The sequence below is a fragment of the Protopterus annectens genome, chromosome 13.part0 (assembly GCF_019279795.1).
Source record: "Protopterus annectens isolate FY-2018-M chromosome 13.part0, PAN1.0, whole genome shotgun sequence".
Lineage (NCBI taxonomy): Eukaryota > Metazoa > Chordata > Ceratodontiformes > Protopteridae > Protopterus > Protopterus annectens.
In genome coordinates this window covers 948916841-948931208 of record NC_056747.1, presented here as the reverse complement: position 1 = coordinate 948931208, position 14368 = coordinate 948916841, and the positions used below count along the sequence as shown (strand labels likewise).

The 14368-nt window shown below is 45.1% G+C and overlaps 1 protein-coding gene across 1 annotated transcript in view; it reads left to right on the top strand.

The window, feature by feature from the left end:
- Positions 1-14368, top strand: part of ATP6V0A1 (ATPase H+ transporting V0 subunit a1) — a 1075307-nt gene that overhangs the window by 934194 nt on the left and 126745 nt on the right. The window contains exon 19 of the mRNA XM_044054711.1: positions 1705-1722. Within this exon, the coding sequence (XP_043910646.1) occupies positions 1705-1722 (18 nt within the window). The remainder of the gene's footprint in view (positions 1-1704; positions 1723-14368) is intronic.

Below are 14368 nucleotides of genomic sequence, written 5' to 3'. Positions count from 1 at the left end.
GAAAAAAGGCCATCAGACCAGTGAGACTAAACCAGATAACCAAAGGTAGATTAAGTGAAAAGATAAATAAGTATTCATAAATTCACTCTAGGAGATGCATTTTATGACTCTCTCTCAGTGAGCCAGCTTATACATTTTCAGTATGTTAAGCGTAAAGTGGCTGTGCTTCTCAAAGTTCATTAGATCAGATGACTAGTCTATTACATGTGAATGTCTGAAAAGTCAGTTTTTATCTACTGTATTTGTGCATTGCTTCCTCTTCCTTGCAGTATTCAAGAAGTGGTATTCTTGGGCTGGGTAAAGTACTACAACTAATAAATTAATTTTATTAACCAAAGAATGCATATTTTATTGCAGTCATGTTCTCACAGCATTATCAGCATGGATCACTCAGTCCTGATGTCTAGCAGACGTTGATTAAAAGCATTTTTTTTTTCAGAAGATGTCATTACCATTATAAATTGTTTTATACACCACACCTAATCTAAAACGAGTTTTAAGCAATGGTCACAATTTATACTGTTGGATATCTTTTCACTCTTGAATTATGCTCCAAGTTGTTTCTGATTTGCACATACTAAAACAATTAGGACTACTGTTAGACACCTGGCACAGTAAATTGTATTGAAGAGAGAGAAAAAAAACACTTGCATGCAATACCCGATTGCTATATTGTAGATCCACCACGCCTAGCTTTTCCACTGAAGAGAAAAATAAATAAACTAAGATAACCTCCCCCCTGCCCCAACCACTCATGTCCTGTTTCTTTGACCTTCCTCCAACCCTCCTTCAGCACATTAAAAAAAAAAAAATCAAACAGTTGCTAACAGTTTATACCCTGCCTGCAGAGAGCACTATGGCACTCATGTATTAGTTTAAAAAAGTCTTCATTTAAACTGGAAACTGCTTGCTAAAAATATAACAAATGGTTGCTACAGTGTATACCTTGCCTAAACAAAGTGCTGTGGCGCTCATGTTTTAATTAAAATAAATAAATAATTCATGTGTTAAACTGTAGCAAACTGCTTGCTACAAATGTAGTAAACAGTTGCTATGGTTTATACACTGCCTGCACAGAGTGCTATGGTGCTCATGTATTGGTTAAAAAAGCCTTCATTTAAATTGTAGCAAACTGTTTGGTACAGTTATACCACACACGGAGCGTTGCACTACTCAGGTGTGACCACAAATGCAATACCATTTTTTAAAAGCCGGTGTTACACTAAAGAATGCTTGGGGATGATGGATGGCTGATTATGCCCCCCAATACTTGGTACCTGGGGCCATTGCCCCTCTTGCCCCACCCTTAGCTACGCTTCTGCCATAAACTGTAAGTGTCCATTGAACCTTGGTTTATAATATACCTATGTAGTTATAACAGTAACAGTGTGAGAACAAGGTAAAAAAGTCTATCTAAAGAAAAGTTTCCTTGACTAACACTGTCTTTTCTCTGCATTTCTGTGGAGCATTTGTTGTTCCTTGTATTATACAAGTCCATATTTCTTTGTACAAAATGGGTACTAGTTGAGCAACAACTTCCAGCTTAACTAGTAGTCTTACAGGCCAGTTCTAGTATAGAAGTGCAGTAATGTTAACATTTGCTTCATTTCTAACATGTAATACTTGCATGCATTCTCAGTTTTGTGCTGCTGACTGACATGATTGCTTGACTTCAAAACTGTCTTCTGTTGTATATTTTTCAAGCCTGCTGAGGATGAAGTGGTAAGATTGCAAATTGCTGTACTTCTATTTTCATGCGCTGACTTAATTTTGTGCCTTCATTTCTTTGTTTCATACTGCTTAGCATTGTTTGTGTAGTTGCTTAAATCATTCATCACAGCCATTCAGTACTGGAAAACCATTATTTGTCTCAAAAAAAGTGTCTTATTCTGTAGAAGTGTGTAGTCTCTCTGTGATATCATATGCACCACCCTACATCTGTATCATATTAATGTAGTTTCATGTTACTAATTTCTTTCAGTGTTTGTGTATTCAGCATGTACTCTGTCTATATTTATTTGGCTACCTGTTAACTTGTTTGTGAAATGTGTGTGTATTGTGCACATCATTGTTCTGATGTTTCTGGAGATATGACTGTAAATTAATGGAGCCCGGAAGACTTTGCATTTTCATTAGCTGTTATCAGCATAAAGGCTGCTGCATCTGAAGTAGACCAGATGTAGAACTATCGTAAAGAATTTACATATAAAAATTCAGAGCCATGTCTTGAGGTTACATGCAGCCTGAACCTATTTGCAGAAGGCATGTACTAAGACACTGAAATTGGGCTGGCAGCTGCCTGCACTGTTATGTCCTAGGGACCTCACTTGATACAGACGTGCTACAGGGTAGTAATGAAGAACAGTAATCAGGCAAAGCTGCACATTCACATCTGTGTCCATCTCTTTGAAACTATAAATGTCAGTCTTGAAACCATTGGTATTTTGTCCATTCAACTTTACTAGCATTTAGAGATATATTTTATTCATTCTTGATTTCTAAATAGAGTATTATTGCATGACAACACTCTTCTGCTCTAAATTGTAATAACTTACTTTGAAGACTGAAGTTGATTGCTGGTCCTTGAGACTGAGTTTAACTTGGTAGATTTTTCTTCATTTAATATTAGATCATTTTCCATGTGTCTAAGTTGTGTGGTAACTCCATTAGCTTGTCATCTGTAATTTGCTGTTGTAAGAAAACTCTTTTCAGATATCAACTACCCCTTATGTTAGAAGACTGTCAAATGTGCTTTTCATGCTTGCTTTTAAATGTGGATTTGTAGCATGCATTAGGTTTTTTTCTTACATATTATCATAAAAATTATTTGTAGCTCAGGGAGTATTTGATAACCTTCCAGTATAATAGAGAGTTAGTCTGTCCATTCTTTAACATCTCCAAGGCATCTTTTGATAAAGGCCTAATGCTTAGTTAAGAAATTCAGTTTAACTTACTTGCTGAAGCAGTACGTCAGAAGAACATATTCATCAAAACTACCATCAGCAAATTGTCTTTAAATGGTAACCTTTTTTTATCAAAAACTTATTTTTACAGTAAATCTGTCTCTTGCATTTATCAGATAAGTAGAAAGCTAACTTAGTGACTTCCCTCCCAAGCTGCTCTGTTTCAGATTTTAGTACCCCAAAAGATAGGACCTGTCTATCCAATGTTTTATCCAATACTGCAGTTGGTGGTTCAAATTTTGGAACAGGAGTAGTAATGTAACTGTTGTGTTAACATTTATTTTGTTGAGATTTAACTTTTGATCTGAAGTAGTTAACTTAATTTGATCAGCAACCTGTGGGTATCGGATCCGTCCTCGGATCCGAGCCGGCAGCTTTCCAAGTTAAAAGATCCGAGCTCTCAGCTCTTCCCCCTTACCCATAATGCCCTGCCACCTGCCTCCAGTCCTCAGATCTCGTTTACCACTGCTTCTGATAGCTTCTAGCGACGAGTTCTTGGCTTTGGGTGTAAGTTAGAGAAACTTTAAAACGTTAAAAACTATTTTTGCGTTTTGAGTGAGTGTTGTAGGCCCTTAGTTTTTGTTTATATGTCTCTTTCCTCCTTTTCTTGTGGTAATTTAGTGTTTAAATTAAACTCCCCCCCCCCTTTACTGTGTGCGTGTGGTGCGTGCGATGGCTGAAGGACCTAAGGTCATTTTTTCAAAATGCACTGAGTGTGGCCATAAGCTGTCCCCAGCGAATGGTCACACTCAGTGCGTTCTCTGCCTAGGGGTAGGCCACTTGTCTTCTGGTTGCCAAGTATGTGCGGCCTTCAACCCCCGGGCTTTGAGGGATAGGAGGAATAAGTTAATCCTGGCAGGGCTTTTGCCCACAGATTCTTCTTCATCCTCTCCCTCTAAGGCACCAGCCGCGGCTGCCCTGCCTTCAGTTCCCCCTCCCCTGACTGGGACTCAACCTCCCTCTGTGTCTCAGGGAGAGGGGGACTCTTCTTCTAGAGAGAAAAGGCACAAGGATAGGGAGCAGCATAAAAGCCATAAGAGGCGGGCAGAGTCTCATTCCTCTGCCCCACCAGCTAAAGTAGCTAGCCCTCCCAGGAGGGTCTCGCGATCTCCACCCTCTCGGCTCCATTCCCCTCGCTTTTCCCCGGAGCCGGAGGAGGAGTACCGGTCTCCCTCTAGGTCTTCCAGGCGGCCTTCCCGGCCTGCTTCGGCGACCTCTTCAAGATCCACCAGAAGCATGTCTGACGCTGATTTGGACCGGATGATGCGTCGATTCTTGCAGGCCCAGATGCAGATGGGGGTGCTCCTGCATCCCCCCCCGACCCCTTTCTTTGCCCCAATTGCTCCTTCCCCGATTCGCTATTAGGTTTCGGAATATTTGGATCCGAGCCGTCTCGGACCCGGGGAGTCGGCGCCAACAGTGGTGGCTACTTCGTCTGCAGTACCCTCTAGCGTGTCGGATCCGAGCCAAGCTTCGGAGCCGCAGGGGTGAGTGTGTCTTCGGCGCCGTGTCGGTTGGAGCTCACTCCCCTTTCGGGTCCGATCGCATCGGCTCCGATACCGGTCCTTGCGTCAGAGCCAAGGGAGCTGCTCTCGGAGCCAGGGGAGAGTGGTTCACCCTCGGCTTTTGACGTAGTAGAGAGGGTTCTGTCGAGGAGTTCCAGGTCCCCAGTCCGGGCTACGGATCCAGCCGTCACTCCTGCGCATTTGGGCCTATCTTCCATCGTCCGGCCCCAGGGACAGCCTGCGTCGGCGCTCCAGTTAGTTCCCGTAGGGGAACAGGACCCTGTTGGTGAGCCCTCCTCGGACAGTCCCTCCGAGGAGGTGCCTCACAAATGAAAGTGCAAAAGGAGGCACATGGACTCTCCTGAGTCCCTCACAGAGGAAACAGACTTAGAGGAAGGGGAAGGTTCCCCAAGGTCACCCCCGGAAGACGTCTCCTTCGGAGACATTATGGAAATGCTACGTATTAGAGGGGGGTGGTCTGCCCAAAAACCTTCCTCTGATGAGTCAGTGTTTCTGGAAGCGTTTGACGCAGGCCTGTCTACCTCTTGGGTGTGCCCCCCCTCCGGCTGATCCCCTGGTAGACTTGATTACTACCAGGGCTTGGAAGGAGCCAGACACCGTGGAGCCAATCTCTAAAAGACCAGAAAAAATACTCAGCCCCCCTTCTGGCAGACAGGTGGGGAATAAAGGGTCCCCAGTAGATGCCATGGTGGTGGCGGCTGCCACTAAGAAGGAACTAACACAGGAAAGTTCCTCGGTCCATCCTCCTGATAAGGAATCTCGGACGATGGACCGTATTGGAAAGCGGATGTTTGCTTCAGCTACCTTTTCTATAAGGGCACTGAATTACCTGGCACACGTCATCAGGCTCCAGCGAGACTTGGTAAAGGAATACGCTGGAGCTCCCTCAGAGTCCATGGCGGCCAAGGACAAACAGACCTTCTCGGCTCGCATGGCCACTCTAAAGTCAATTTCTAACACTTCCATGCGGCTCCTCTCCCATGCCACAGAGGGAGTGGCTAGAGCTAGCGGAGCAGGGGGGTCACCTTACGGCGCCACACCTGGCTTCGCCTTTGCGACTTTTCGGAACCTTTTAAGGCGTCCTTTGCGAATGCTCCCTTTGACGGTTCTACACTATTTGGCAAAACCGTCCACGACACGTTGCTCCAGAGCGAGAAAGATGGGAAGACGCTGTCTGCCGTCAGGATCCGCTTCTCTAATCCTCAAAGGTCCTTCTCAAGGAACCAGAGACGACAGAAGAAGATGTGGTTCCGAAAGTCCCAGCAGTCCCATCCTGCTCCGGACCCCTCGTCCTTCAGAGGCAGAGGAGGACAAAGTGGATGCCGGCCCAGAGGCAGAGGGGGGGGGCAAAGAATTTTGGGTCCAGGGAGCCGTTCTCAGACCGACCCGCGCAACAGCCCTGAGGGCTTGCCTGGCTGTCCCTCTCTGGAGGCAGTCGGGGGCATTTTTCAGAGCACCTAAGAAGTTGAGAGTCCATTACTACAGATCATTGGGTGCTCTGAATAATATCCAGAGGTTACACAATTCCCTTTCTGCATCTTCCCCCTTTAACAAAGCGCCTTCCCGATGTCCCACCCGATCAAAGGGAGGCGGCGACTTCAGAAATTTTGAAGTTGCTAAAAAAACGGGCCATCCAGCACGTCCCAGCAGAGCAGTCCAGATTAGGCAATTACTCCAGGTTCTTTTTGATGCCAAAAAAGACGGGGGACTTAAGGCCAATACTGGACCTGTCATCTCTAAACCTGTTCATTGCCAAAGAGAAATTCTGAATGGTCACTCTGCAATCTATTCTCCCTCTCTTACAGGAGAACGACTGGATGTGCCCCATAGACCTCAAGGATGCATACTACCATATTCTCATGGACAGACGGTCCAGGAGGTTTCTCCGCTTTCGGCTAGGAGCCAATCACTTTCAGTTCAGGGTTCTTCCATTCGGCCTCACCACAGCCCCAAGGGTATTCACCAAGGTCATGGCAGTTGTAGCAGCCCACCTGAGACTTCAGGGAATTCAGGTATTTCCATATCTGGACGATTGGCTCCTCACCACCCCCATCATGCATCTGCTTTGCTCCACCAGGGATTACTTCCTAGCCACGGCCCATCGTCTAGGCATTACTGTAAATCGTCAGAAGTCGTCTCTGCATCCTGTGCAAGTTCTGGATTTTATAGGTGTGCAAGTTCTGGATTTTATAGGAGCCAGGATAAATACGTGCCAAGCCAAAGCTTTCCTAACCACGGACAGGTTGCGCAGCTTGTTGCTACACATAATGGCACTCCTGCAGTCTCCAGCCCCACCTGCAGAGTTGGTCCTGAGAGCCCTGGGCTCCATGGCGGCAGCCATAAGCCTATCGCCCTTAGCAAGGTTGCATATGAGAATTCTACAGTGGATTCTTCAGGTTCAATGGTCACTCCTACTCCTTCCATTGGAGTCGCCAATTCTCCTGAGCAAGGTTTGCAGGAACTCCCTTCTTTGGTGGCTCCATTCTCGAGAGCTGCGGGAGGGGAGACCATTTGTGATGCCTCAGCCCCAAGCCACGTTGACCACGGACGCTTCTCGCCTCGGGTGGGGGGGGGCATTTTATGGGCAGAACCATTCAAGGCACGTGGACTCCATTAGAGACCGTTCTGCATATCAATGTCCTGGAGATGAGGGCGGTGCTTCTACCGTTGCAAGCCCTTCAAAACCTTCTTTCTCTGAGGACTATTGCAATTCAGACAGACAACATGGCGGTAGTCTGGTATATCAACAAACAGGGAGGCACCAGATCTTACCCTCTTTGTCGAGAGGCTATGAGAGTTTGGGAATGGGCGATTTCCACCAACCGCTTTCTGATAGCAATGCACATTCCGGGTCGGTCCAACATTTTAGCGGACAGGCTGAGTCGCTCGATCCTCACACCTTACGAGTGGTCTCTAAACCCATCAGTAGCGAATCAGATCTTCCTCAGATGGGGTCAACCTTGCTGCGATCTTTTTGCTTCTCCGTCAAACACAAAATGCAGCAAGTTTTTCGCTCTGATTTCCACCTATGGGGGAGAGCCCCAGAGAGGCTCTGGTGCATGCTTGGCCCCCCAGTCTCCTGTATGCTTATCCTCCTCTTCCACTGATGACAAAATTTCTGCAGAAAGCTCATCAGTTGGGGAGCAAAATAATCCTTATAGCCCCATTCTGGTCTTGCCAGATCTGGTTCCCGTACCTGCGGTCTCACAGTGTGGTTCCTCCTTGGATCTTAGATCCCATTCCGGATCTGATCTCTCATCCTGCGGGATTACAGCACCCAAACCTGGGCGACCTCAAGCTCACGGCTTGGTTGATCCAGTTCCACTAATCGCAAGGACTCCCGGTATCTCGTCTCCCGTGAAATCTATTCTGGTAGCGGCGCATATACCTTCTACTAGAAAGATATACAGAAGTAAATGGAAGCGTTTTTCCATATGGGCAAAAAATAGAGACTTAGATCCTTTTACTGGTCCCATCCCAACGGTTCTAGACTTCTTGTCCCATATCTTCGAGGAGCTAGTGCTTCTACAGTCAAGGTTCAAATGGCAGCTATTTCCCATTTCCACATTGGGGATAGCCTTGGCCCCTTAGCTTTCGCTAAGATATGCAAAACCTGTTTGAAGGGCACCTTTCTGTTGAAACCTCCTGTCAAGAATGCAGTCCCACCTTGGGACTTAACCTTGGTTCTTCAGGCCTTGACTGGCCCACCCTTTGAACCGGCGGCTTCGGTTGAGTTAAAATTTTTATCTTGGAAAACGGCCTTCCTGATTGCAATTACTTCAGCCAGGAGAGTGTCTGAGCTTCAAGCCCTTTGCATGAAACCTCCATATCTGGTCTTCCATAAGGACAGTGTGTCTCTCAGGACTAACCCTTCTTTCTTGTCCAAGGTAGCCTCTGAATCCAATATCAACCAATCCATTAATTTGCCTGTGTTTTTCCCCAACTTTCAGAACAAAGGGGAATACAGATTACACTCATTGGATGTACACAGACAATTGCGTTTCTACTTGCACAGGACGGCTACTACTAGGAAATCAGATCAACTGTTTGTTTCTTTCGCTAAACCATCTTTGGGTAAGCCTATTACGAAAGTTACCTTGGCCAGATGGATATCCCAATACATCAGGCATGATTATTTAGTCTCCGGCCAGCCTGAACCCTTGGGGGTCCATGCCCATTCTACCAGGTCTGTGGCTACTTCTGCAGCATTCTGGTCGAGAGTTCCTCTAGATGACATCTGCTCAGCAGCTACTTGGTCCTCTTCTCATACTTTCATTTCTCATTATAAATTGGATCTGATATCCAGAAGTAGGGCATCATTTGGCTCCACAGTGCTCCGGAATATCCTTCCTTGAGGTCCGCCCAAGGATTTAGGTAGCTGGGGACTCTGTCCCACAGGTTGCTGATCAAATGAAGTTAACTACTTCAGATAAAGAAGTTATGTACTCACCATAGCGTTCCATCTGAGTAGGTAACTTCATTTGTCTGCAACCGACTCCCCTCCTTCCCCCTAACCTGTTTTATGGTTATTCCATCACGCAGGGTTTCACCTGGTCTTGCATTTGGTTAGGGTTCCTCTTTCAAGGGTTGTAGTCTGTTTTCTTGTTTGGCAAACTCGATCTGAGGACCGGAGGGAGGCAGCAGGGCATTATGGGTAAGGGGAGGAGCTGAGAGCTCGGATCTTTTAGCTTGGAAAGCTGCCGGCTCGGATCCGAGGACGGATCCGATACCCACAGGTTGCAAACAAATGAAGTTACCTACTCAGCTGGAACGGTATGGTGAGTACATAACTTCTTTTTTCTCAACCATGGTAGCATATTCACCTTTGCATGAAACCATGGCCCACCCCCAAGTCTCCATCACTGCTGAAACTCCAGTGCAGTTGCACAGCCATCACGAAGATTGCTGCTAGAATTTTCAGTGATGTTGCAAAAAGAACGAGTAGCAGTTGAGATTAATAGAGAGATTTCACAAGAAAATAAGAGAGCTCTTAAGTGAACACGTTCCTCATATTGATCTTTGTTGCAGTTATGACATGTTTGGAGCTGAAATGCAGATGAGGTCTGATATTAAGCCTGATTTCCAGAGCTTTGTGTTCTCTTCCTTCCCTTCTATCTAGGTTGTTTCCTCCTTCCCAGGAGTATTGTTCTTCCTATGAACAGTATTGGACATCTCATTTTTCCTTAATGTTGCCTTCAGTTTAGCAGTTTGATTGTGAATCCAAAGCTAGCGGATACAGGAGAATTATCTCCCCTGGATTATTTGTTTTTCTTGCTGCATAGATTGTAGCTAATTGCTAGTTTTGTGGTCTTGTGATTTTGTGGCTATACATTGTCCTAGGCCTTAGCATGAGACGTCTACCCTAAAAAAGAGAGCAAGTATAAATGCAGACATCTTATCCCCTGTAAGGACTTCCATGAACCCTCTTTTTACCTAGAGTTTACCAAGAGTGTGCCTTCCTTCAGTATTTGTGTTATTTTTTTTTTGGTTATAACTAATGAGAACACAGCTAGATGTTCACTGTAGTATTCACTGTTGTTGTCATCACTTCTGGGATTCTTGCTTGCAGAAGCTTGACAAGTCCACCTAACTTCCAGACCTCTGTCTTCCTCCTTCCAGCTTCAGCTGTCTCCTATTCAGATATCTGTATGTAAGTGGCATAAAAGAGGCTCTGGCTGGCACAATCTTCAGATCTTTCTTGTCACAGTTCATGTTCTTTGCATGCAGGTACTCAGCACCCTTGCAGTCTGACATGTCAACATGCTTCCAGAGTCATAATACGTACCCCACAACAAAAGTGTTTCACTTATTTTTGAAACTCTGTATTGCCAAATGTTTGATTTGAGAGAGAGTCTTTTAGTAAAAGAATAGAATAAGTGAATAATCATTTAGAGTGTAGAAATCAAATTCCACACAAATATTACCACTTGAGTTGTGTGAATTGTATGGGCCCAGAGCACAAAGTTTTCCACATCAGATTCATACAATTGTTTATAAGGTAAAATCTCTCTGGGAGTTCTTAGGTCAAAAGAAGGGTGCATTCCTTGTTCTGTCCTTCTGTGGCAGCAGCCTCCTGTCGAAATGCAAGCACTTGAACACTCACCTCAAGAAGAAGGTTCAGTAGACTGACGACAGTCATTTAGGGTGTACAGGTTTCTGTAAGTATGCCAACACCGAGACTGATGAGGTGCATTCACAGATCCCATCCTTGACGTTGGTTTTGACTGAAGCCTTTGGCATGACCACTTTGGGGGCTGCCATGCTGTCAGTATTAGGCATGTCCTTCCACACCGAAACTGCCATGCCACTGGTCAGCCCTGAAACCTCTCTACGGACCCCTGCAGCTGATACCTACATAGTCATCAGTGAAGGTGAAGGGTCATATTCCTATGCTACTCATTTGAGACAAGATTCTTGGAATCCATATTGAGGTTTTGGACCCCCTACCCACCTTCCAAGGCCTCTTAGACTGATTATCCTAGTCAGACAAAGATTAAAGTATCAAACCGGCAGTCATCTTTACATGCCTCAGCTTAGGCCTAGTAATTCCTCGACCCAACCTGTAACCCAAGCTTTATACAAATACCTTTTCCAATGGTCCAGGATATCATGAGATGTTTGAAATCCAGGCAGACAGAACTAGAAATTGCAGGATTTTTAAGAGTTCCTTCCAAGAAAGGAAGGATAAAACCTACCCATAATTTGAATTCTTATAATTCAGTTTCTGAAAAGGATGAAATGACGTATGTTGGCCAGATATCAACTCCTCTTATGAATCCATCACTGTGGACACTTTTTGGTCTGCATCCCCACTAGAGGATGTCTCTCTTGAGGACACCATTCACTAGAAGAAGGAAGTCTTCCATTAGGATTCAGAGACCGTACTCGTATGACCATTTGATGTGTAGGACTTTCATGAGCCTATGTAAATCTAAGCCCTTTTGCTTTTCTCAAGTCATATTCCTGAAGATGCATTTATTAATGCATCAGTAGAGCCTGACTCCCTCCCTCTTGCTCGTAAGAATAAGCCTGACCATTTTTATAGGATGTAGGATACCTCTGTTTTCTTATTCAAGATCCCTCTGGCTGGTCCAGCTGTGGTGTCTTTGAATTCTGGCAAAGGACCTTTTTTTGGCTCTGTCCAGAAATCCCATCCCAAGTGGCATGGAGTAGAAATCACAACCACTTTATGTAAAAGACATACACATCGACTACACTGGGTTTTAGGGTCTTGAACATCTAGACTCATGCCTAAGTTTTGGTAGTCTCTCCCTGACAAGCCAAAATCTAAAACATAGGGGATTGAGGACAAGAACCTAAGACAGGATGCTTGGCTTATGCACCCTATCTATCCAGGTGTCAAGGCATTTCAAGAAATGTGGCTGTGATGCACTAGATCCATCACATTGGGCAATGACTGCTGTTTCATTGATTCATGGGACATGCCTAGCAGAAGACACAGTCTCTACCAGATCATGTGAAGTTGAAGCTTCTTAATGTCCTTTCTGGATAAGGGTCTCCTCTTTGGACCCCCAGCTATCCAAGTTTTAGAAGGTGGAGGAAAAAAAACACCATACAGTAGGTCAAGCATTTTTTTTTCATTCCTAGGTTCTAGAGTACAGCTGAAACTACCCCCTTTAGGAGCTGGCCACTCTTTCTAAACAAGAGAAAGGGGTCAACAGCATAAAAGAAAGAAGCTGCACTACTGAAAACAATGGCAGGTACAGCAGAGGGATAAACATGGGGCCTCAGGGCCAAGGCAAGTGGAGAGAACAGCTGTGACTCAGTCAAGCTACCCTTCCCTTAGAAATCTCAACCCAGCTCACCTAATTCCCAAGTTTAATCCACAGCACTCCTTAAATATAGGGGTCTGCTTCGGTTTATTTGTGGAAGAGTGGGAAAGAATAACCTAGGGCCATTAGGATCATAGGAAGTTACTAGGCTAATGGCCCAAGGGCCCTTATAAGCCTAGCCAAATTTTACCCTTGTTACCATGATCAGCATCTATTGCCCCTGTCAAGAGGGACATGGGTAGAATCCCTAGGGTGAATTTACAGCGACCCATCTAGTCATCCAGATTGTATTTGAAGAGGGCCAATGAGGTTCTCTGTTTGATGTGAAATGGGAGTCTGTTCCAAAAGTGTGGTAACCTCTGGGAGACAAATTTGTCCCTCCAGCAGGTTCTGTTAATGTCACATACCAGGTTTAGGTCTTTAGAGCGAGGAATCTGTGTGTCATTTGACCTGTGGATGTGCAGCATTGCCAGTAAAGCGGGGCCAGAGATCACCTTATATGCAAGGCAAAGATCGCCTCTGAGTAGTCTGTATGAAACAGAATAAAGGGACAGTAATTTCAAGCTATCCACATAGGATAGCTGCTGAAGAACTTGAGTTTTCTTTGTGAGGAAGCTTTGTGGTCTCTCCAATTCCTGCAGATGCTTTGAAAGGTACATGCCAAAAGGGGTGTTGTACTCAGTTACCGGCCTAATACGTGAAGAGTACAGAGAGATGATAACTGCACGTTTTCCTGGAGGCAATTCCCCTACTTATAAGGTGAACCATATAGAATACCCTTCTTACCACTGTGTAGACATGGTGCTCAAAGGCAAGGTTGCTGCCAACCTAAGTGTCAATTTCTGTCACCACTGAGTGCATACCTAGGGTATTACCAATGATGTGGTAATTTGCAGGAACATTGCTCTTGCCAAAAGGGATGATAATGCATTTTTTTGCATTGAGTTTGAGACCATAACTTTGGCACCCATCATTTGTTTGCATAAGACCTTCTTGAAGGATGTTGACTTCGTTTGGATATGTTATGACTGCACCCAGTTTGCAGTCATCAGCAAACTTTGTCAGCCACAGTCCCTTTGTTATAGCATGTACTTCAGAGAAATACTATCCAAACAGTAGAGGTCCTAGGACTGATCCCTGTGGAACACCACTGGTAACGCCTTATGGTTGTCCTTGGTTGTGGAAGCTAACTTGGATTTGTAGTTTGCCTTGGAGGACCTCACAAGAAGTCTTATTTGCTTATTTTAGCTGAGGAAGGAGTGTCTGCACTTTAGAGTCTGCTCCTTCATACTCTTGGACAGCAGTTTCTTCCTTTTATTGCAAACCTGTTAATGGTGATTGTCCACCAGGCAGGGTTTCTTTTCCTTGAAGAGCTTGTTTTGGTTCTAACAGGTACTGTGGAGTCAGTGCAATTATACAGGTGCTTCTACAAGGCATTGGTGTAGAGCTCAGCATAGTTACTGGTTCCGTCAGAGGAGAGAGGTGCATTGAAGCTTTTTATACCATCCAGTAAGAGGTTACTGCTTTGGAGATTTTTTTTAGTCTAGTTGCTGCTAGGGGAGGGTTAGGTGTGATAGTTACTTCAAATGAGACTGGTTTGTGGTCACATTTCACCAGGGATGAACTCACAGTGGGGGAGCTACAGTGGTCTCCCGTATTTGTAAGCATCAGGTCCAGGATGTTGGCGCCCCTGGTGGAGGTGTCAACCAGCTGGTCCAGGGCATTGGGGTTGACAAAGTCAAGGAACCTTTGACCACACGAGTTTGAGCATCAGTAATTCACCCAGTCAATGCTAGGATGGTTAAAGTCGCCCAAAACTATGATGTACCTTAATAGACTCAAGTTGATCCAAATAAGCAGAGTGGGTGTTCTGACTCATGGAGGGAGTTCTGCAGCTGGCAGTGACTTAAATAGGTGTCCTACCAACAGGTAATTGCACCTGAAGTATCTCTAGGGTGTCCTACTGTTTGACCAATCTGGATGTGTATTTATCCTTGATGAATATTGATACACCGCCTCCTTTAGTTTTCTTGCCTTCAATTTGTGGTCTGAACATGTGGAAAGACGTGTAACCCGGTATGGCTGG